The sequence below is a fragment of the Rhipicephalus microplus genome, chromosome 1 (genome assembly GCF_043290135.1).
Source record: "Rhipicephalus microplus isolate Deutch F79 chromosome 1, USDA_Rmic, whole genome shotgun sequence".
NCBI classification, from domain to species: Eukaryota; Metazoa; Arthropoda; class Arachnida; order Ixodida; family Ixodidae; genus Rhipicephalus; species Rhipicephalus microplus.
In genome coordinates, this window is record NC_134700.1 from 266957793 (window position 1) to 266981654 (window position 23862).

Consider the following 23862-nt stretch of genomic DNA (forward strand, 5'->3'; position numbering starts at 1 on the left):
GCGAACGCGATTGGCATCACTAACCCTCGCAACGCTGGCGACAACCGGCTTAGGCCTAATCGCTTCGGTGGATGTTTCAGTGGGCGAAGGAGCATCGTCTTCTGCCATCCTTTTCATCGCTGATAAACGAGCCACTCCACTCCACATGCGCTCGAGTGGTGGAGAGGGTGAAGCGATAGAGGTGACGCAGGCATGTTTCAACACGTACATTAGGCGTGCGTCACAGCTGCTAATTCAATATGGCACAAAGGCGTCGGCTGGGGATTGCGTCGGCGCTGTCGAGAAGTAGTAGCACGAGTCATGAGCAACCGCGGCACTTCATTGAGAGATTGTGAAGGCAGGAAAGTTCGAAAGAACGTCGTCGACTTCTTTCAGGAATGAGTAGTTGCCAATAAAGTTTTATTCACCATTAATATCAGCTTTAACTTGTTTTTGGTTCATACGAATTTGGGGATAACATAAATATTTTGCGTGTTCCGTTCAAGTTCGTATGATCGAGATTCTGCTGTATATGCTGTCCAGCGAAAGTTCCGCAGTGAAGGTGTGACCTTAGTTAATGACATGCTGCACGCTACTATAGTTGGATACAGAGGGGCCAGTTCCGCTTACAATTAGCAGAACTGAACTTTTTTTGCAGAGTGATGCTTTTAGTCCCGAAGGTGCCAGGCACACGCTATTTTCCAAAGTAGGGGTGTCTGTCGGAGGCACTGCCACAGGTGGCCTTTGATACTGTGTTGCCCAGTAAATTGTAGGTTTCAGAGAAAACTAAGTTAAACACAGCTGCACTCACTAAATCAGCAAAATGGCAAGAAAATAAAACACAAAACATAACAAGGAAGCATGTTAAAGGGACCCTGAAACGGTTTTAGCGATTTTGTACACACACATTGGGTTGGTAGACCTAAGGGTCATTTAGAGACCAATTTGAGCTCTCTATGTAAATTGTAATTTATACAATGCTTTGAAGCTGCGAATCACTGCAGATAAATGCATATCGCTGCGACTCGGCCAAATGCGTTTTCAAACGTGCATATATAGAGCAACATGCTCTGGTCACTTGACGTCACCGTGGCTGCTGATCTGATAGGCTGTCGTGGTCTGTAGAATGGCTGTCGTGGTCTGTAGAATGTACGGAAGTAAGATTGGCCGGTAGGGTGGAGGCACCTGTCGGAGCAGATATGAACCTCTCCGCGATCATCTCTGTTGCCAGATCGCGTGTGTGATGGCCTGCGAAACTGCGCGCAACCTGTCGTCATGTGATCTCGGAGGTCTAGACTGGTAAAAGCTTATTAAATCAGCGTGTGTGCTCATGAGAGCTCTGCAATCACCAGTGTGCCTCATGAGTTGAGGCTAGGTAGAGGTGAGAAGGAGAGTAGATATAATTGTCCGTAGTGGTTTTGGTACACAGCGTGTTACTAAATTTGTGATGCGAATGGTTTGATGATGCTCTAACCTAAACGCTGATAAAACTTCAAAAAACAGTTTCAGAGTCCCTTTAATGTGCTACGGCAGGACATGATTATGCCGTAAAGTGGTGCATAAGATGTTGTATAACAATCGGGGCTTTAAGATGGTTCTCTTAATAGTGTTTACCTCCACTTTAAATAATAGAATGTGTTTGGCATTGAATGTTTGAATGCTGCCCCGCCGCGGCGGTCTAGTGGCTAAGGTACTCGGCTGCTGACCCGCAGGGCGCGGGTTCGAATCCCGGCTGCGGCGGCTGCATTTCCGATGGAGGCGGAAATGTTGTAGGCCCGTGTGCTCAGATTTGGGTGCACGTTAAAGAACCCCAGGTGGTCTAAATTTCCGGAGCCCTCCACTACGGCGTCTCTCATAATCATATAGTGGTTTTGGGACGTTAAACCCCACATATCAATCAATCAAATCAATCAATGTTTGAATGCTCAAGGACAGCAGTGCAGGATTACAGTATTTGCAATTCATTGGTTCAAAGTTGTTACAACAGGTTTTTGTTCGCTTTTGCCTCATTGCCTTAACCTTTGTATAGTTCACGATAGTTGTACTGTCTACTGAAGCGAACTTGACTTGTATATGTAGGTGCCCTTTGGTCGAGATGCATGTGGTCGAAATGAGCATACTTACTTGCATAATTTGCACACCCCCAATAGGTACTGTCGAACACGGATATATCGAACCCACATATATTAAATTCTTAGGTATGTCAAACTCGCAAGTTATCCCCCTCGAAATTCCTTTGTAAAAGAATGGAAATTTGCACAGTTATATCGAACAATATTTTTAGTCGCCTTCGGATGTATCGAACACCGCGCGAGCTGGAAGGTGCGCTTCAGTACTCGCCGTGCCCTGCAATCTCCACAGTGGCGCAACTGGGCACGCGAGTTCAAGGTGCGATTTGGCACTCATAGTGCCCGGCGACCTCTGCGCGGCTCCACACCTCTGTTCAAACCCGAAATGCTCGCAAAAATTTAAGGGCGAAAGGGCTCGGACTGCACTGTCTCGAACTCGCGGAACTGCTTAACTGTTTTTTTTTTTTTTTTGTCTTTCTCATGGTTTCTCCGTGTACCCGTCGGCTCGGAGAGCAGAAATGGAGCCTATGACTTCCTCCTTTCTTCTTTTTTAAGGGAAGATGCAAGTCGAAAAACAGCTTTTTTTTTTTTTTTTTGAAAGGTCAATTTTGTGTTTTCTTGTTTTGTATTCCTCCAAGCCTTCTCCTTAATATATTAAAAAATCAAAGTTGAGTTATTGAAAATCAAAGTTATTGAAAAATACAATTAAAGCACTCAAGGTAGCTCGTAAAAGAGTGAAATTACCCGATTTTAGAGCACGCGGCACTTCGCTCTGCGGCATCTCCGACTCTTGAAATTTCGCGGGCATGTAGGCCTATCCCTCTTCTCCCAAAGCCCACTTCGTCAGAGCGGCATTCACGCTAAAAATACAACAAAAATCATTTTCCTACTGCATTCTAGCATGGCGAGTGGGCCTTGGAAATCACGTGGTATGATCGGAGCCCTGTCATTGGTTGCGAGCATTCCACCGCGTAGTCGGATGCAAGCGCTTTCTTCGTTCTCCTGCTTTTGCCGAGACGTCGACGATTACAACCGTTGGAGTTATTATTTCTGCGCCATAGATGCCGGCGAGAAACACTACTTACGTTCACAGAAGTTCATTACGTGGCATTAGTATGAGGGAAGGCACCCGAAACGCAAGCAGTGAGCGCCGGCGAGAAGTTCGTTTGCTGCTAGGCCTACCCGCGGCAGCAGTGACGCACCCTATTTGGATTGTTCGAGCTTCATTCTCAGCGTCGATGACTTCGTCAGTGCTTCAGAGTGAAAGATAAAGATGTTCGACGACTAAAGAAACTGTCAGGACGCACGCGGAAGCACATTTATTTTTGAGACCGATGCGATGCAGAAGCTCGTCAGCAGCGCAGTATGCTCCCTCCAACTGCAGGCGGTGCGAGCTGTCCATTCGAGTAATGGCAAGTAGACGATAAGGACTGGCATCGTTTTCGAAACTTAAGCGCCGAAATGACGCATGTGCTGCAACTTTTGTTTCGTCCACGTACGCGTCAAGCCGCGGGTATCCGTCATGCAGTGAAAGCGAGGAGACGTCCGCCAGCGGCAGTGTATCAGACAGCTTCGCTGTGAGCGTGAAGTTGGTGGTCGCACTGCGTGCGATCGGCGTCGCACATGAGCAGCTTGTGTGGTTTTGCACAATCATTGGTGTTAAAAAAGTAGTGCGTCACAGGAACTGCCATTCACTAAAATAAAGTGCATGCCGCCACCGAAAACCTTGCACGAGCCCGAGAGCAACGGCCCATCGCCACAGTACCGAAAAAAAAAAAAAAAAAAAACCCGTCGGGAGAAGGCAGCTTGCAGTGACTGTAAGGGTCCAATATATAGTGCTGGGTTATTCTGAAACTGTCAATTTTTTCAGGATAGCTTTGCTGACATTCTCTGTGAATTTCATGCAGATTAGTTGAAAAGTATAGTATTAAACATGTTTTTGCACTGTCAAATCTTTTTCTCAGTTCCTCATTTTTTAGTGTTTTTAGAGCGTGTGCACTATAACTTGTGCGCTTTACGTAGCCGGATTGCAATGAAACTTGGCATGCTTAAAGTTTAACGTGTCCTGAATTCAAATAAACAAGCATATTCAGCTAGATTTCAGAACCTTGTTCCTTGAGTATGGTAAAACTAAAACTCAGCATTAGTGTTTTTTTCTAGGCCAGGACACAAATGTTACACAATGATTCCTTGCTTTATTGAATTCTGCAACTCGTTAGGAGCAACATTTGCTTTCTTTAGAGCTTTCTTGTGCTTACTTTTGTTGCCTAATCTTGCACACAAATGCATTGTTTTTACAAATGCATGGTCTGTGAAGAATTAACTAAATGAGCCATAAAAAAATAAAAGCAGATTTGAAAAGAAGAGCTCAAACTCTATAACTGGTGAAAGCTTCATAGAGGTGTCGCAAATATCTGAAGAAAAAGTTTTTTGAGAAGCATCTCCCCGTAAAATTTTTTCTTGCTGTTTTGCGAGTTTTGATCAGCCAACCACAGCTCGCACCTTTTGCTGTTGCCCTCGCCGGTAACCATCACCTCAAGAGCGCTTCGTTGCTGGAGTGCGCTTCCGTTGTCGCATCGCCTACGTACCGCCGCATGTGCAGCATTCTTCTTTTGCGTGCGTGGGGTACAAAGCTGCTGGCAATTCCTTGAATTGTCGACTTCTCGTATAGCTATGGCCAGTGTCAAAAAGTGCAAGACCCTTCACTTTTGCGACGAAGTTGAAGGCTAATCAGCATGTTGTGGCGGGCGAGAAATGTTTGACCATCGCGGACAACTTCGGGATACCACGGAGCCTCTGAGTACAATGTTTAAGAACAAGGCAAAGGTGGCCGAGAATCAAACGTCGGGAGCCTGTCGTGTGACGGCGGAATTTGCAGAAACCGAGGAAGACAGTGCGCTTAGATAACACGCTTCGCGAGTTGTCGTCCCTCTTTCGGGCAGCGGTTGTACACGAAGTGTCTGCAGACAATTTCGTGGAAGCGGACTGCAATGTTCAGGCGGTTGCAATCCTCGCTGACGAGGACATCGTAGCTGCGGTCACAGGGACCGAGGATGCTCAGGCTCAGTGACAAGGAGGATTGTCTAGACGAGGTGCTGGCTGCACACACGTACTCCACCGCCAAAGTGGCGGTGACATGGAGGGAACCAGGTTGTCGCAACTGGACAGCCTTGATAAGATCAAGACTAACGTCTTCAACTTCATTTTTAAAATGAACTAGCGGGCCAAAAGATTTTTTTCGTGCGAATTAAACATTCTTTTGCGGCATGTGTGCAAAATTAGTTGCCATTCTTGAATGCGCCTTTCGTAGGTGATAGTCTGCTACAGGTAAGCTCTCGGGGGGCCTGTATTCTTTATATTGAATTTTTGATATATCTAATTCACGATCCCCTTCGAACACGATATATACACGTTCGACTGTGCATATAATGTCACGGCTAAAGGCCGGGCAAGAGGACGACGAAGTGATGAGCGCGGACAGCACCCACGGTTGCTCGAGAAAGACGACGTCAAAGCGGCTGCTCCTTTGTTCTGTTAATACAGACCTTGTTTTTTCTAGTCACACCCGCGTCCTGTATCCTGTTATTTTCACGTCGCGACATTGGTGGAGGTGCTGGACTTCTCCAACTGATGCTTGGGACACCTGCGCCCTAGCACTGTTCCCCACCGCAACCCGTTCCTGCAGTGGATACTCCTGTCCACCGCTACAGTCGCCGACAGCGAGGCCTTTGTCCTGAGGCAATCCCCCTCTAACTTCTCCAGCAACACACCGTGCCTGGAGAAATGGCTACCGGAGGACCTTCACAGCTTACTGTTGAGCAGCCTCAAATTCCTGAGACCTTTCACGGTGAGGTCTATGAAGACGTTGAGGACTGGTTAGCCCAGTATGAGCGCGTCACCAAGGCCAACCGCTGGCCCACTGAACAAAAGCTATCGCACGTATACTTTGCTTTGGCAGACAGCGCTCGTACGTGGTACGAGAACCACGAGTCAACGCTGTCTAGTGGGATGAATTTCGGCAGCAAATTTTCGGGACATTCGCAAACACCGACCACGGGGATTCTGCTCTGCAGCTCATCGAGGCAGGCATACAAAAACCGAACGAGAGCGTCGCCATGTTTGCGAAGGACGTGACCCAACTATTTGGGCGGGCTGACCCCGAGATGTCTGAAGGTAGAATACTCCGACATCTGATGAAGGGTGTCAAAGAAGAGCTGTTTGCCGGTCTGCTACACAACCCACCAAACAAGCGTAGTGGAATTTATCAAAGAGGCTACGACAATCGAGCGAGCACTGCAGCAACGGCGCGGATACAACCAACCAAACAACACATCTCCCAGCCTCTGCTTTGACTGCCAGCAGTGAGTGTTCTCTGCATGAGCTCGTTTATAAAGAGATTCGAAACCTCCTTGTGACTCCGCAAGAAAATGCCATGCTTGTGTTGCAGAAGTTGTGCGGCAAGAACTCCTCCAGGCATATGCGCTGCCCGAATCGCTTTCAGACCAGCGGTCTGTGAGCTACGCACCGGCCGTCCGTCGACCCCTTCCAGTGACGTACAACTCGACACCACTGGCCTATCGCGACGTCAGCCAAGGGCCTTACAACGAGCCGTGGGCCCCAGCTTCCAATCCGCCGCTGCTGTATCCACAGCCTAACGTACCTATGCAAGCTTCGCCGATGTAGACTTCGCCGACATCTGCGTCTTGGTCGCAAATGCCCACCAGTCGACCATTCATTCGTAAGACGGACTTGTGACCACTTTGCTTCCATTGCGGAGAAGCCGGCCACGTTTTCCGCATTTGCCCATACCGTGACGTTTTCACATCGTGACAATATATCTATATATATATATATATATATACATACATACACACACCTACACGCATATTGTGTGTATCTTGACCCGCCCGAGCCAGCTCACCGGCGTGCACAAGAAGAGACTTCGAAGCTTTAGGCGGGTACTCCACTGATCAGGCGAGCATAATAGTCGTAGATAAAAAGAGACAGTGAGTGCGAGGCCCATTCTTTCGAGGCTTTGCAAGGACTTCTACCAAAATATGGTTTCTAGGATACCGTACTCTCCCCTAACTCGTTGACTGCTCCATCTCTTCCACCTTGATAATGCACGCTGCAACACAGCACGGACAATTTTTTCCATTGAAGACGTGCGAGGGCCTGTGGCTCCAACTGTTCCCCTCATTCTGTGCATCCGTGCTGCAATGCACCCTTGGTTGATTTCAGAAGTTTAGGTTTCTTCATTCGTCCATCACGTTTTTACTGTTCCTTTGCGACGGACTACGATATCAAGGTTTGCCCAAGAAAACTGGAATCGTGCTGCCACCAAGAACTTCAGTATGCGACTGTCGGTGTGGAAGAAAGCAGAGTGCGTGCTCCGGTATTGTCGTGTCATGGGGCCTGGTTTCTCCTAGCATTGTCGACAAGAACCTCAAGAAAATGGGGCATTTGAACGCGCTCGACGGAACCGAGGACTGCACGCTTTGTAAGAACGGCGACAGCAGGCACTTCGATTATTTCCTGCCGGACCTCTCGACCAGTGAATCCAACTAGACCACGCTTGACCGAATCTGGATGTTTAATGTATGTGCTAATTCTGTTAAATAAGCATGTTCACTTCACTTTTAGCTTAAATGCATTTTCTTTGCGGTTAATTTATGTACAGTGAAACCTGGTTTATTCGAAGTCACTGGGGCCGCGGGAAATCTTCTAATTAAGCAGGTTTTTGAATGAACAGAACAAACAAAAAAAAATTGGGAGACGAGGAACTTCCAACTATTCGAAGTAATGAGGGCTGATCATTCGTTGTGCCGGCTAGTTTGCAGCTTCAAAGGTTATGTTTTTCCACAATATCCCGCAAACATGGAGGAATGGCGGGCCTCACTGCTGCCACGAGGAAAAAAAAAAAACGCTGTCATGGTCTAGTAAAATGTGTGCCTACTGAAAACAAGACTTGCTTCACTACAACACAGTTGTGATATGCCGGCAGCATGTCACTTGCTCCTCACTGTGTCAGCACGTCATGATCGGACCATTTGCCTTTTTTTTTTGTTGTTGTTGTTGTAAAATAAAAAAATTTAATGATGGCCAGTTAGACGAAATGTCGATATGTCTTGGCTGGCAAACATTATCACTGAAGCGCTATAATTTAGTTTTCCAAGTAGGCGTTGCAGCCAAGAACTATGCCAGTGGTGCAAGTGTGCAAATTGCTGGAGCCTCCGGCAATCGGAGGTTTGCATACATCTCGAACTACGAGGAAAAAAAAGAATGTGATTTTTGGTGGTTGAATCATTACGACGCAAATAGCATGCAGTTATCGTCAAGTACAAGTTTGCATCCCCTGATGCTCACTGCCACTACAAACAAATGCGTAAAGTACCTGTTGCAAGGCATTTTCAGAACAAGTTGTCCGTCTGTCACATCCATTTGGTAGTGTGGAGTGGCAGCGCTGAGGAGAATTTCGTAACTATTACAGGGTATACAGCACATGTTGTCTTTCCCTTGGGCGTGTGCGTACCAATACTGTAATCTGCTGTTGCGTCGAGCCGATTGTCCCTGGTTGGTTGCATGCAGTGCGTTGTCTACTCAGCTCACATGCTTGCTGTGCCGTATGTTGCATTGAAGAGTGGCCTCTCCCCATTGCTGACTTATGCGCGGTGAGTGTTCAGTTAACATTGTAATGACAAGCATGCTGCAAGCTGTCCACACACAAACTATGTTCCTGCAATGCGATTGTGGTCCTTCACAAGGAGGTGGCAACATTGAGTCTGAGCACATCTGAGTTGTGCAGTAAACGTGCAGTACGCTTAGAACAGTGCTGTGTGCATTTGCTGTGGTTGTGTTACCGCAACAAGATTTTAGTGCTTTGCCATGCCGTGCCTGATCGTTCAGGAATATTTTGAGTACCTTTTTTATTTTGTTTTATCCACAAAGTGACGAATACTTGAAATAGGTCCCGCGTAAGATTGCAACAGAATAGTGGCACAGTGCGCTTCGGGTGTCTTCTATGAAGCCACCATGGCTTAAGCTTTGGGCTCTATGAGACTCGGCCGGGGATTCTTTACAACTACGCTTTAATTGTTTGAACGTTTGAAGTGGATAAATGTTCAAGGGGCCCTGCAACACTTTCAGCATGGTCAGAAAATTCTGCCGGTGGGTAGTCCAGGCTCCTGAAAACTAGCCAAACATTATAGTGCAGCACGTGGCCCAGAATTTACAAAAAAACTTTGGAGTTGGCTTGAAACTGTTCCTTCTAAAAATTAATGATGAAAATTAATTAAAATTCTCACTTTCCTTTTACAAATTATTCATGGCAATTGGTTGATTTGAGCATTGTGAGCTGCACAGCTACCAAGGTTGCCATGTGTCCGTGTGCTTGCTTGCGATCACATCAAAAGGAAGTTGTGTGTTCGAAGAGATGAAGAAAAAAACTGTGCTAAGGTCATCACGAATGCATAGCGTTAACCTTATCCCCTCCCTGCTACCCCTTGGCTTAGCTTCCAGCGATTTGTCGGGACGAGAGCAAGCAATTACAACTCATTACGTATATCTTGCTCTTACTTCGTGGGTTCTAAAAACTGAAAAAATAAACGTATGTAATAAATTGTTTCAGTAGTTACTTGGAAAAGTGTAGCAGGGCCCCTTCAAAGTTTTACTGTAGCAATCCTTGCAAGTTTTGTGTGCCCTCCCTAATGGTGTGAAAATCAATGTGAATGTGTGGTGATGTGCAGAGCACGCGCCTACAGTCAAGCTCCGGCTTTGTGGAGGAGTTCAGTGTACGAGAGGACTTGATGGGCCTGGCCATCGGGGCTCATGGGGCCAACATCCAGAATGCTCGGAAGTTGGATGGTGTCACGGGCATTGAACTCCAAGAGGCAACCTGCACGTTCAAGATATTCGGCGAGGTGGGCTCGTGTTTTATCCTGCCTCTATTTGTTTCCCCTTGTGTGAGTGAGTCTCTTCTTAACTACGCCCCTGGACACGTTTCGTAGCGATTATGCAAGCACTTTTTTTGCAAAGCTGTCATTTTGAAGGCCCTGATGACTGCAAGTTTTAGAGTGCTTAAAAATTTTTTCGTTGCCGTATTTAACTATGGGAATTACAACTGGGTAGCTGCTTGGGCTGGTTGGTATGCACTCTTAAAGAAAAACCCTTTTTTGTGCGCTAAACTGTTCAGAAAAAAATTAAGATATGACAGAGTGCACTCTGGATAAAAATCTGTCAAATATTTTTTTCTGAAACGTTTAGTGAAAAAAAAAAACGGCAGTCCTTCAAGTATGGGCATTATACTTTTTTGTGCATTTAATCACCATGCTTTGTTTTACTTAAACTTCATTGTTGTTATTGCTATTTTGCAGTGATTTGCATGTGGCATGCTACCTTGAAAATTAGTAGTCTAATTAATGGCAATGTGAACATGCATATCATATTTCTGTAACAAGTCTTAGATTCATTGCATGCGCTTGTCCATGTGAGGAGCAGCCTCCGAATTATCCTTTTTAAAATAACAAGCGAAACTAACAAAGTGCTCAAGAGTAAAGATCATTGCTTCTAGGACAGTTGGTGTAGTCACTAAGTTCTCAGCTCTTTGTTCCAGACGGAGGAGTCAGTGAAAACAGCACGGGGCATGCTGGAGTACGCAGAGGAGTCCATCCAAGTGCCTAGGCTATTGGTCGGTAAGTACTGAATGTGGCAGGCGGAACCTCTTTTTTATTGTATTGCTTTTATTTGCATTTTTTTTTCATCTATCTGTCATTTCATTTTTTAAGCATTTTTAATGTCATTTTGAGTAGTAGCCCAGTCATGAAGTGCGTGCAAGAGTAGCGTTAGAGCTAGCAGTGAAATATGCAGGCAGTTCGAATTCGACAATTATTAGTAGTAGTTTTAGAGACGATAGTCTTTCTTACCCGTGTGCTCAGTTTGGGTGCACGTTAAAGAACCCCAGGTGGTCTAAATTTCCGGAGCCCTTCACTACGGCGTCTCTCATAATCATATAGTGGTTTTGGGACATTAAACCCCACATATCAATCAATCGATAGTCTTTCTTAGGACACTTCGATGCAGAAATTTTGTTGTCTGTCTTTCTGTTTGTCTGTCCATCATGGTTCAGCCACCCGGCGAAGGTTTGAGCCCTTGCTGAACGCCCAGTCATCTTTATCTGGTGACTGCTTTTATACTTGTTAACATTCTTGATAAAAAGGCAAATATTATGCATATCTAAGGCACAACCTCTATACAGAAATATTAGGTAGTGTGTTTGTTTACTAGAAAATGCATAGATGCGGAATCGTAAAACCCTAGCATTTCTTATGCTGCGCTGACAATGCGACGCTTGCTAAGACAAAACAGTGCTACCATCTACCATTGGCTCTGTGTTCTACACAAGCTTTACATCCTGAAATTACTGCCAGATGGCATTCGTGTCTCATGCAGCGGCTCCAGATATGGTATGTTGTGTAAGTATCACCTTACCACAAGAGATAGCTTACATTGAAAATAGTTATGCTCATTCATTCAATCGAGGCCATGCTAAGCCCCTCGGATAGGTACATGTAATAGTTTCCCTGTGATATGGCGCGTGACACATAACTGGGTCCCGCTTTCTTCCTGCAGGCAAGGTTATAGGAAAGAATGGCCGCATTATTCAGGAAATGGTGGACAAGTCAGGTGTGGTACGGGTCAAGATTGAGGGCGACAACGAGAACGAGAGCCCGCGAGAGGAGGTGAGTTCCTGTTTGCAGATTAGGCCTTGTATTCGCATGCAGTCTCTAAACAAAAGTTTGAAGCCGTGGGGCCTTTGAGAGATCATATTTGTGGTGCTTGTTCAATCGCTGCTGTTGTACCCTTGGAACGCTGCATAGCTTGGGGGAGAAACGCGAGGCACTTTCTGTTGGTCACTGATAAGACGTCTTGCAGAGATGAAAACGGCCCAAGAGGTAGGTCTGCCAGTATGCAGCTGCGATCACAGCTCCGGTCGCAATGTTGGACGCCTTTTAAGATTATGTAATGATCGTTTTCTCGAGGAGAGAACATTACAGCTTGGGTACTGGGAAGCTCCGAGGCTAAGGCACACTCGCTGCCTTTAAAAATGGTTAGTGTTTTTTTTTTTTTAAGTTTTTTTTTTCTTGTCGCTGGGGCGACTGTTAATGACAGAAATGCACCCAGAAAAACGGTAGCAAACTTCTTTTGGGACGCACAAGGTGAACAACAACAGTGGCTCCTTGTATTCAGCACCAGCATGGGAGGCAGAAAACAACCATAACCTCAGTTCACAATGGAATTGTCATCAGGTAGAGGTATAACAGTTGCAAAACAACAAATTATGATGGAAAGCGAGAAACTATTTAGGAAGTCTAGTAGAGCTCACTGCTTAGCAATTTAAAGTCTAGTGGGGATGGCACATCACCTTTGATGCAATTTCAACGAGTTTTTCAAGCAGTAGAACTTCACTTGACTGAACAGCAGAAGTCAGGCCTACATTCACATGAAAAGCATGCAAAACAAAAGGTTACAGTTCTGAACTGCGTAAAGGTGCATCTGTTTTTGGGCCCTAGTGCGTGCAGTCCAAGAGTGCTTTATTCCAACAGTTACCCCATTCTACATGGCAAGGAAAAGCGGATGCATCAGACATTATTGGGCCCTCAATGGTGAGCTGTGTTCCATTCGTATTAATACAGGTTTGTCAAAGCATGCCTGATGTTAGGATGGGGGTTGCGAGTGTTCCCTCCCCCATCCCCCTCCCCCTTTTCTTTCTCTGTAATGTGAGGTGGTACGAAGCTTGCAGAAGGGAAAGTTAAAATTCTGCTGGATATTTGAAAATCGAAAAGTTCACTCAAGTGAAGTTTCATTCTGCTGTTTAGTCTGACTTTCTGCATTCGCGGGGAGCACATGCTTGTTTTCCAAGTTGCTTTTGCACGCACCGTGGGTTTGGGAAAGGTGGGCTGGTGCTTGGTGACCTGTCTCTGTCAGCATGTGGCGCTGTTGGGCTGTCTGAAAGGATTGCATGCCCTTTCTTGTGTTGACTGCTTGAGCCGTGCTACTCTTAGTGTAGACTTATTTGATATGTATCTATTGCAGTATTTTGCCAGGCCTGCACATGTTTTGTTTGTGATGGAACATTTATATTGCATCAACTGTGCTTCTTTACGCGCTCTGATAATTTTCACATATGTATCTTGAAAACAAAAATTATACTCTGCAGTGGCTGCTTTAGAAACACATCAGTGCTGCCGTGCTAGTGTGGTCACCAAGAGATATTTTTTTCATTTTCCTTGGGGGACTTTTAAAGCTGTGTGTGTGTTTGGATAACTTAATGAATAGTGACAGGCATGGAATGCTTAATATGAAGGTGAATAAAGTAAAAAAGTGCTTAAGCATAAGGCATAGTGGAATGATAATTTGAAGATGTTGTGGTCAGTGCTTGAAAAAAGAAAAACACGAATGCCTCCTCTTCTTCACTTTGTGCACAAATAGGCTGCCGGTGCTGTGAAATGGCTTCATGATTTCGCTTGCTCATAAAGCATGTACTTTTTTGAATGAAGAAATGTGTATTTCACCAGCAGATGCCATAGTCCTTTAAGGGGAGTTTCAGCATCCTTACAGTCTTTGTGCGTATACAGTATAGACCGCTTATAACGTAAGTCGCGGGAGTCGTGAATATCCGCACTAAAAGTGGTACCGCACTGTAACCAGAACAACCTTTTTCAAGGGCCGCACTTGCGCAAAACGTGTTGAACATGCAGCTTTGCGTGTCCGAAAATCGAAATGTGTGATGCGTGCTTGCTAACATTAAAATGTCTGAATGTTGGAAAAGTTTAACATTCAAAGACACGCTTTGCCAATGAAATCAATGCGAAAGGGTGGAGGGGTCTAACAAATGAAAGCACCATCGCAGAAATTTGCCGGCTACTAGACCACATCGATTAAATGCATTACATAGAAACTGTCGAATCGCGAACAACTATTTGAGAGCTACAGGTGCTGCCCTCGTTTTCGTTAGCGATATGTGTCCCTTTCCCGTCAAGTGCGGCCACCACAAAAAGTTTGGTTGATTCGGTACCAAACCGCAGCTTAAATTCATGCGACCGCTATCGATCGAAGCGCAACCAACACCGATTAGGCCTAGCTTGCTGTTTGGTATGTTGTCGCGGAAAGTTTATCCAAAACGTGAAGATTCGGCATCTAAAAGATTGCACTAGCAGTGAACCAAGAACAGTGTGTGTGATACTGTAACGAACAAATACAGTGCCGGAAACTAAAACAGCTATTTATTAATGGCGAACTTGTGCCCGTCAACTAAATGCTCGATATTGTGGACAAAATACACAAAGGTTGTGAGCTCACTAGTCAAAACCTCAACTTCTTCTCTTGTGTCTCGCCTCGAGCTGCTCCTCGAAAAACCGCCAGCGTTCCTTTTTCAGCGCGTGGTGTGGTGACATGTGCAGCCAGCGTTGCAGGGCGCGTTTGGCTTGTCAGTTGATGTGGCAGAATTCATAGGAGCAGGAAGCGGTGCAAGACTTCGGTAGGTGCCTAACAACATGCGGCATTAGTCCCCCTCTCGAAACGCATCGTCCCGATGCGTACGCTGACGTCGAACAGTTTTGTAAAGGAGTATTTATCTGATGTTTGAGCACATATATCAGTTGTCTCGTTCAGTGCCTTTCGTAGTACGGTTTCATTCGTTCTACATGTACGACTTCTGGGCGATTCCTGCGTCGGGTTGAGCACACTTGCCCTTCAGGAATTACTTCGTAGTTTAGCATGCCTAACCGGCGAAGTACTTTGTAAGGGCCAAAATAGAGCCGCATCAGTTTTTCCGATAGGCCAGGTGCGCGTATAGGCGTTCACACCCACACTTTGTCTCCGGGGTTGTACTATACGTCTCTCCACTTCAGATTATAGCGACTTGCGTCGGAGCCTTGTTGCAAAATGATACGATGTCTTGCCAATTGCCGTGCCTCTTCTGCCCTTTCCATGTAGTCGCTAATGTGTGGGTCACTCTCATTCGAATCGTTGACAGATAACATCGCGTCTAAGGTCGTTGTGACCGTCCAACCATAAACAAGTTGAAATGGCGTGAAGTGTGTCGTTTCTTGTACTGCAGTATTATACGCAAATGTTGCATAAGGCAAAATACTGTTCCATGTCTGGTGCTCAAAGTCCACATACATCGGGATCATGTCGGCGGGAGTTCTATTGAACCTTTCAGTTAATCCATTTGTTTGCGGATGGTATGCTGTAGTCCTTCTGTGGTCGGTGTGGGTGAGCTTCATAGCTGACTGCATCAAACGGGCAGTAAATGCTGTTCCTTTGTCTGTAATGCCAACCTGCGGTGCGCCATGTCGTAGTACAATATGAGTGACGAAAAACTGGGCTACTTCCTTCGCCGTTCCTTTCGCGAGAGGTGATGTCTCAGCATATCGAGTCATGTAGTCTGCTGCTACAACAATCCAGCGCTTTCCCGATGAAGAGAGAGGAAATAGATTAAACAAATCCATTCCCACTTGCTGAAATGGCCCTTTTGGTGGCTCTATTGGTTGCAACAGACCCGCTGGTTTCGATGGTGGTATTTTACGTCTCTGGCAATCTCGGCATGACTTAACATAATGGTGCACCGAATCCCTTAATTTCGGCCAGTAATTCTGGCCGAAATTAGGCGAATTCTGGCCAAAGTGCGTCTACTACCCATATGGCCAGCCGATGGGTTGTCATGACACGCTTCTAAGGTTTCTGCTCGCAGTGATGATGGTACAAGAAGCAGAAACGTCTCGCCAGTGTTTACGAAGTTGCGCTTGTATAGGACGTCGTTCCGGAGGACATAGGATGTCAAACCACGGACGAAAACTTGTGGTACCTTAGTTTGGTGACCCTCCAAGTGACCCTCAAGCTGAAGACGAGCCATCTCCGACACATTCAGAACTCCAAGAAATGGGATGTCTTGTTCTTGGTCAGATGATGGAGACTCAACAGGTGCGCGAGACAGGCAATCCGCGTCATTGTGCTTGAGACCGGACTTGTAGACCACAGTGATGTCATGTTCCTGCAGACGCAGGCTCCATCTAGCAAGTCTTCCTGAAGGGTCTTTGATGTTTGCCAGCCAACACAATGAATGATGATCACTGATTGCTCGAAACGGTCTGCCTTAGAGGTATGGGCGAAACTTGCTGATGGCCCATATAACTGCGAGACACTCTTTCTCTTTCGCTGAGTAATTGGATTCAGCATTCGATAGAGTGCGGCTCGCGTAAGCAATGACCTTTTCTTCTCCATTCTGCCACTGAACGAGGATGGCACCGAGGCCAACGTTACTCGCGTCGGTGTATGTCTGTATCGGCCTCTTCGTCAAAATGGGCAAGTATTGGAGGAGACTGCAAACGGCGTCGCAACTCTGAGAAAGCCGCTTCTTGTTCCTCCCGCCAAGAGAATGGTACACTTTCTTTCATTAGCCGTGTCAAAGGCTCAGCGACCTTGGCAAAGTTTTCAACACAGCGTCTGTAGAAGGCACATAGTCCCAGGATACTTCTGACGGCCTTCTTGTCTTGCGGTTTCGGAAAATTTTCAACTGCTGCAATCTTTTCCGGGTCTGGGCGGACGCCTTCCGCACTAACTATGTGCCCGAGGAACCGAAGCTGACGAAATCGAAAGTGACACTTTTCCGGTTTGATAGTCAGTGCTGCCACGCGAATGGAATCCAGTACCATTCTCAGTCGGTGGATGTGCTGCTCGAAGGTAGAAGAAAAAACCACTACATCGTCGAGGTAGACGAGACACGATTGCCACTTGAGTCCGGAGAGCACATTGTCCATCATCCTCTGGAAGATAGCGGGAGCAGAGCACAGACCGAAAGGGAGCACTTTGAACTCGTATAGTCTGTCTGGGGTCACAAACGCAGTCTTCTCGCGATCTCGTTCGTCTACCTCGATCTGCCAATATCCACTTTTTAAGTCCAATGATGAAAAGAAGTGAGCATTGCGTAACTTATCCAAGGCATCATCGATCCGTGGAAGTGGGTAAACATCACGCTTTGTGACTTGGTTCAGCTTTCTGTAGTCAACGCAAAACCGCAGAGTGTTGTCCTTCTTTTTGACTAGCACTACTGGTGATGCCCACGGACTGTTGGATGGCTGGATTACATCATCGTTGAGCATTTCCTGCACTTGGTTCTTGATGGCTTCCCTTTCTTTTGGCGCTACTCGGTATGGGCGCTGATGCACAGGTCTCATGTTCTTCGACTATGATACGGTGCTTTGCGACGGGAGTACGTCAGACTTTCGACGAGGTGGAAAAGCACTCGGCGAACTCTCTGATGAGGTCAGCAATCTGTTGTTTCTGAGATGATGAGAGCTCTCTGTCAATGTTTACTGACTGGAGTACGTTATCTACTGTCTCTGAAGCTTTATCAAGAGTGCAAACATCCGAGACTTGCACGTACTCATGCAGCGATGCTACGGATGTTCCCTTCGCAACATGCTGCAGCTCATTTCGAAAGTTAGTTAATAGGACATACGCACATCCATCACGAAGGCTCACCAGGCCTCTTGCCACGCATAGTCCTTTTTCTAGTAGCAGTCCGATGTTTCCATCAGCTAATCCGTCACAGTCGCGAAGAACTTCACTCCTCACAAGAACGGTGTGGGGGCTCGGCAAGGAGAACGTGCGCATCGCCACGCCATGCTCTTGGAGTGAACGCACACAGCAGACGCGGTCGGTACAAAGCACACAACATACATACATTTATTAACTAATTTAGACAACGATATCGTCCGCCGAATGATACATCAATTCTAATTAACCCGCTACCATACAAACAACATAACGCAGTGACACACCCAACACACTAACACATACCCAAGGCGGCGTCGCCAACGCCTGACTTGCCACGCGGGACCCCGGCGCGAAGCCCGCGGTGCCGAGCACCGGGGACCCACGCTACAGACAACCGTCCGCGGCAGCCGCCACGCGCAGAAGAGGCTCGCTCGACCCTCGCCCACCACCAAGGCCTGCCTTCCGCCAGGGGCCACCGCCGGCGCTACCATTCTGCCAACAGTGGTACTCAAAGCGAACACAACACCATCTATCGCCACGCAGCGCAGACAACTTTACAGGGGGGGTGTTAGCACCCCCACATTCCCCTAACCTTAAATCAAACCATATCCCGAAATAAAAAATTAGCTACACAAGCTTTAACAAAAAAATGATATCGCACAACCATAATGTCCTTGCACCACGACACCGCCGCCGGTCGACACTGCTGCACTGTCCGGCTAGACTTCACCTCAGTACCGGCCCCGCAACAGCAACGTTGCCGTCGGCGCGACGATCCGTCGCTAGCGCCGGCACGTCTTCCAGTTGCGACCAGCACTCGCGAGGGCACCTGACTGCAGGCAATTGCGCAGGTCCCAGGCATCTCCATCGCCCGGCCTACCGACCGCATTTCTGGCCAGCGACGCTCACGATGTGCAGGACAGCCGGCCGTGGATGACATCCCTCCCGCCGAATACATCAATAACAACAACAAAAAAACTTGAAAGAAAACAATCGAGCAGGTCCTCGGGAAGGGAGCTTCGAGCTTTTCGTCCACGTGGTACGTTGGTCAGTACTGCTAGCTAATACATCGGTGGCGGCCGAGACGCCCATCAAAATAAAACAAAAATCACTTTTCCTAACTCGTGCTCACAAGAAAAAAAAAGTGAGGGGAGCAGAGCGCAACACCTCAATGCCACGATCCACCTAGTTGTGCCTCGTGCGACAGGCGGCTGCGCAGAGCCTTGGGCCTAATGAGTCGCTCGGCAACAACCGGCATACACCCAGCACCCAGCCTAGGCGCATAAGAGGCAGCCGCGAGGAGACCTCCACTCTGTGAGGTGGCCCTATCGCTCGCCGCACACAGCAGCTTACCGAGCGATCGGCGTCCACCGCCCCGGGCGGTGTCACGACGCCTCGGCGTCGAGTTACAATACCAGACAGCAACGACGCCCGGCTCCCTGAGCCCAAAGATATAGAAGCTATTTACAGAAAATCGGACCACCCACGAGGCTTGCGTACTCACTCGCTTCGGGCCTGGCCTACAAACCACGTGCTCTAGGCTTTGCTCACCCCAGGATGCTGACCGCATGGCTCTCGTCCTAATTCAACAACGTTTTTGAAAACTAACAACAAAAAATAACAACACTTGCGAGCAAAAAAAACAAATAGAAAGTCAACCTGCCGACAAATTCAAACACGTTACAAAACCAATCTCCTCGCTTCTCAACAAAGCACACCACCGACGCTAGCAAAGAAGTCCCCCCTAGGCCTACTCTACTCCGGCTCTAACAAAATTCCTGTATTGAACCGCAAAAACTGTCGTCCGATACTCCAAGAGCTCCACGTTGGGCAGCCAGTGTGGGGTCTCGGCGAGACGAACGCGTGCATCGCCATGCCACGCTCTTGGAGTGAAATAGACACAGTTGACGCGATCGGTACAAAGCACACAACATACATACATTTATTAACTAATTTAGACGACGATATCGTCCGCCGAATGACACACCAATTTCGATTAACCCGCTACCATACAAACATAACGCAGTGACACACTAAACACACCCAACACACTAACACATACCCAAGGCGGCGTCGCCAACGCCTGACTTTCCTCGTGGGACCCCGGCGCGAAGCCCGCGGTGCCGAGCACCGGGGACCCACGCTACAGACAACCGTCCGCGGCAGCCGCCACGCGTAGAAGAGGCTCGCTCGACCCTCGCCCACCACCAAGGCCTGCCTTCCGCCAGAGGCCATCGCCGGCGCTACCACTCTACCAACAGTGGTACTCAAAGCGAACACAACGCCATCTATCGCCCGGCGGTGGTCACCACCGAAATAAAGCCTTGGGGCGAGACACGTGCGCCACGCGGCGCAGACAACTTTACAGGGAGGGGGGGGGGTGTCAGCACCTCCACAACAGTCACACTGGAACGTGGCAGCACGGTTACATCTTCATTCACAACGCGGAGAGGTAGAACGATTGGTTTCTCCGCATGACAGAAGACGACGGCATTCTCCGTAAAAAACAAAACCTGGGACTCTTGCAAGTCAATGACTGCATTGTTTGTCTGCAAAAAGTCCATGCCTATAATCAGTTCCCGAGAGCACTCAGGAAGCACAAAAAAGCTGCCGACATACACAAATCCTCTTATTCCTATCCTTGCGGTGCATAACCCCACAGGACTAAGTGCCCTCCAGCGGTACGTATCTGAGGTCCGGTCCACTCAGTCATCACCTTCTTAAGCTTCTTTGCGAGAGCATTACTGACAACGGAATAGTCTGCACCAGTGTCTAGTAGCGCAATGGCCTCGACGTCGTCGATTGTGACTAATATCTCCGAGGTAACGTCGCTACTACTGCACTTGTCCGTCGTTGCGCAACTGCCACCGTCCTGTCGGGCTAACAATGGAGGGTCTTCAGTTGTCAGTATATCAGCGGCCTCACCTCCAAAGGTCGCTGGCTCTAGTTTTCCCGCCGCGGGCTAGGTGAACGTGATCTTCGGAGATTTGATGACGGACGAGGACTCTGCGACCGATAGCGCATCGGTGCTGTCGAACGCGACTCCCGTTGTTGCGTGTCTTGAGGTGAATAGCGTGAAGACAAGTATTCTTCGATTTCGTAGGGCCGTTCACCATTCCGTGGGCATGGTGCATTGACTAGAAAACCACGCAGTCCCGCTCGACGATACTGGCACGCCCGGTAAAGGTGACCTGCTTCTCCGCAGTAATAGCAAAGGGGCCGCCGGTCTACAGTGCGCCATACATCGCTCTTACGTGGTCTTGCTTCCGGCATTGGTAACGGCGTACTCGGAGAAAACGTCGGAGGCATCACAGCAGTCGCAGCCGTCCGATTCATGCGTACGACAACTGAGGCGAAGGCTCCGGTTGTGTGCGCTGTAGTACCTGAGGTTGTGGTTATAGAACCGCTTGCCGCACTTCGCGCATAACGTCGGCAAGAGAGGACATCGCTGGATGAGCTTGAGTCATTTGTATTTTCTGGAGTTCTTTCCTTACGACAGCCCTCACCATTTCACGCAAGAGGTCAATGTTACTCGTGAGGGTTGTTGTCGCCGCGCTAACAGATGAGACACTTACGTCCCTGTTGTATTGGCGCGCGCGCCGCTGCAGGGTCTTTTCTATCATGGTCGCCTCTGATCTGAACTCGGCAAGAGAGCGCGGTGGATTACGCACCAGGCCTGCAAAAAGCTCCTCCTTCACTCCACGCATCAGGTGCCGCAACTTCTTTTCCTCAGCCATGTTCGGGTCGGCCCGGCGGAACAGTCGAGACATGTCTTCAATGTACATGGCGACGCTCTCGTTGTTCCGTTGGTTTCGCGTCTGAAGAGCGGCCTTTGCCTATTCTTTGCGGTCCGTGTTTGGGTACGTAGCAAGAAACTCTCTTAGAAAGTCGTCCCACGATAATAAGGACGCTTCGTGGTTTTCGAACCACGTACGTGCAGAATCTTGTAGTGCCACGTAGACGTAGCGAAGTTTCCTTTGTTCCAACCGTTCAGTCTGGCCACACTTTCGAAACCGTCAAGCCAGTCCTCGGAATCCTCGAAAATATCACTGTGAAATACCTCTGGTATGCGGGGCGGGTTTATGACGATATGCGATGGAAATGATGTCACTTGGGTGGCCATCGCAGGGGCTCCGGAACTTACGTTCTCCACTGGTCTCGAAGAATCGAAGAGGGCACCAAACTCGGGCTGCTCACCTCGTAGGCGACGACTCGTTCATTGGTGTACGGGAGTCAACAGCGCTGGCTCCAACCTTCGGGGTTCTGGGCTATGTTCGCTATGTTGAGATGGGCTTGGAATCATACCCCGCACCTCTACCAGTTTTTAACGAACAAATACAGTGCCGGAAGCTAAAACAGCTATCTATTAATGGCGAACTTGTGCCCGTCAACTAAATACACAAAGGTTGTGAGCTCACTAGTCAAAACCTCGTCAACTTCTTCTCTTGCATCTCGCCTCGAGCTGCTCCTCGAAAAACCGCCAGCGTTCCTTTTTCAGCACGTAATGTGGTGACACGTGCAGCCAGCGTTGCATGGCGCGTTTGGCTTGTCAATTGGTGTGGCAGAATTCATAAGAGCAGGAAGCGGCGCAAGACTTCGGTAGGTGCCTAACAACGTGCGACAATACGAAGTTCGTGTTCATGGCCGGGAGATCAGCAACGACGACAACTCGCCAAGCTTACGTACGACAGCGCACTGACAGCAAAAGTGATAGCTTGCGTCGTAAAACCATAAAAGGTTTTCAATTTACGAACAAGGAAGCAAACAGTATATTAGTATCAGGCTCTCTAACGACAATGTCTTTTCTGACAGGAAACTGTTAAGCGCGTGCAGTTGAGGATGGGATCGCACATGCCACGTTGATTGGTGTGCGGCCAAAGCCACGCTAGCAACGTAGTATGCTGTAGCTGCGTCGTCGGCGCCGGTGCAAAGTCTGGGAGGCGCACTCGCTACCGTCTTTGTCACAATTTCTGGCAACCACATTATAACTGGTCTCTCATATTGGGGGGGGGGGGGGGGGGGGCTGCACAATAAGCAGTATGCGTATACATGTGGTTCTATGGGAGGGTAAAGGGGAGTAAAAAAAGACCCCATTGTAAGCAATTTTGCACTATAAGTGGTTATGTTATAAGTGGTCTACACTGTATTTTGATACATAATAATAATATGACATGCATGAGCCCGGAAGGAATAGTTCATACCGATCTAGCTGTTGAATGCAGTGCAATTGAGTTTTACATTGATGGTGTGAAAATAAATGGCCCTTTTTTGCTGTTTGAAAGTCCTAAATATATTTGGTGCAGTTGTCACATTAGCAAGGTGGCCTGTTTTGCAGGTACCCTTTGTGTTTGTGGGCACAGTGGAAAGCATTGGCAACGCCCGCATCCTCCTCGAGTATCACCTGGCGCATCTCAAGGTGAGCATGCCACCTGGCCCCTTTTTTTTTTTTTTGTACGTACTTGCACATTAATTGATCTTGCTGTGCTCACGGAAACCACTGTCAGGTGGAGACTTCGTGGGTGGGCTCCTCTTTTTGTTGTACCCATAATGTAGAAGCAGACGTAGCTCTTGTATGTAGTGATCAAAACGAATTCATTGTTAGGTATGCCCACTTTTTCTTTATAATATGTGATATAAACTATTTGAATTCAAAATTAAACCAAGGTTCGCTTCAAACATACAAGCTTATATGTTACGCAACGTGCACAACGGCTCAAAAACTTTTGACACACCACCAACACGACCACCTGCTAAATTACAACCAGAAAAACAAATGCACATAAAAAAGAAAACTTACTGGCATATTGATGATGAGGATAAGGCTGGATAAAAAGAAAAGTTGTAGACAGTTTTTTCAGCCAAGGAAAATCACACTGCCTCTGAAACTGGAAGGTTATGTGTACCTCCAATCTTGGAGGCACCACAGCTAGCTACTTACTGTAAGCTGAACTTGACCAAGCCAAGGGAAAAGTCCAACATGATGGCTATCAATATTGAACAGCACAGCTTAAAACGAACAATTTAGTCTGGAAAATTGAACTTTAAGGTGTAAATTTGCCCAAAAGAATTGTCACAAAAATTGGGTGACCCTTAAGCTTCGCTTTTAAGGTTCAATAGGCACACGCGCTAGTGAATAGGCATGTCGCTACGCTATTGAACCTTTAAGGTTCAATAGCGTAGCGACATGCCTATTTTACTTTTACATGTACATTCCTTGATACCATTCTATGCTTGCTTGGTCATACTGACTACTTGA

At 47.6% G+C, this 23862-nt stretch overlaps 1 protein-coding gene across 6 annotated transcripts in view; it reads left to right on the top strand.

Annotated features, from left to right (window-relative positions):
* The window catches only part of Fmr1 (synaptic functional regulator FMR1), a 60021-nt gene that overhangs the window by 31118 nt on the left and 5041 nt on the right, over positions 1 to 23862 (top strand). For 4 of the 6 annotated variants that reach the window (XM_075894184.1, XM_075894185.1, XM_075894187.1 and 1 more), the window contains 5 exons: positions 9794 to 9967; positions 10660 to 10738; positions 11676 to 11785; positions 12650 to 12709; positions 22942 to 23022. In XM_075894184.1, coding sequence (XP_075750299.1) covers positions 9794 to 9967; positions 10660 to 10738; positions 11676 to 11785; positions 12650 to 12709; positions 22942 to 23022 — 504 coding nt within the window. The remainder of the gene's footprint in view (positions 1 to 9793; positions 9968 to 10659; positions 10739 to 11675; positions 11786 to 12649; positions 12710 to 22941; positions 23023 to 23862) is intronic. The other 2 variants (XM_075894188.1, XM_075894189.1) reach the window with 1 other exon arrangement.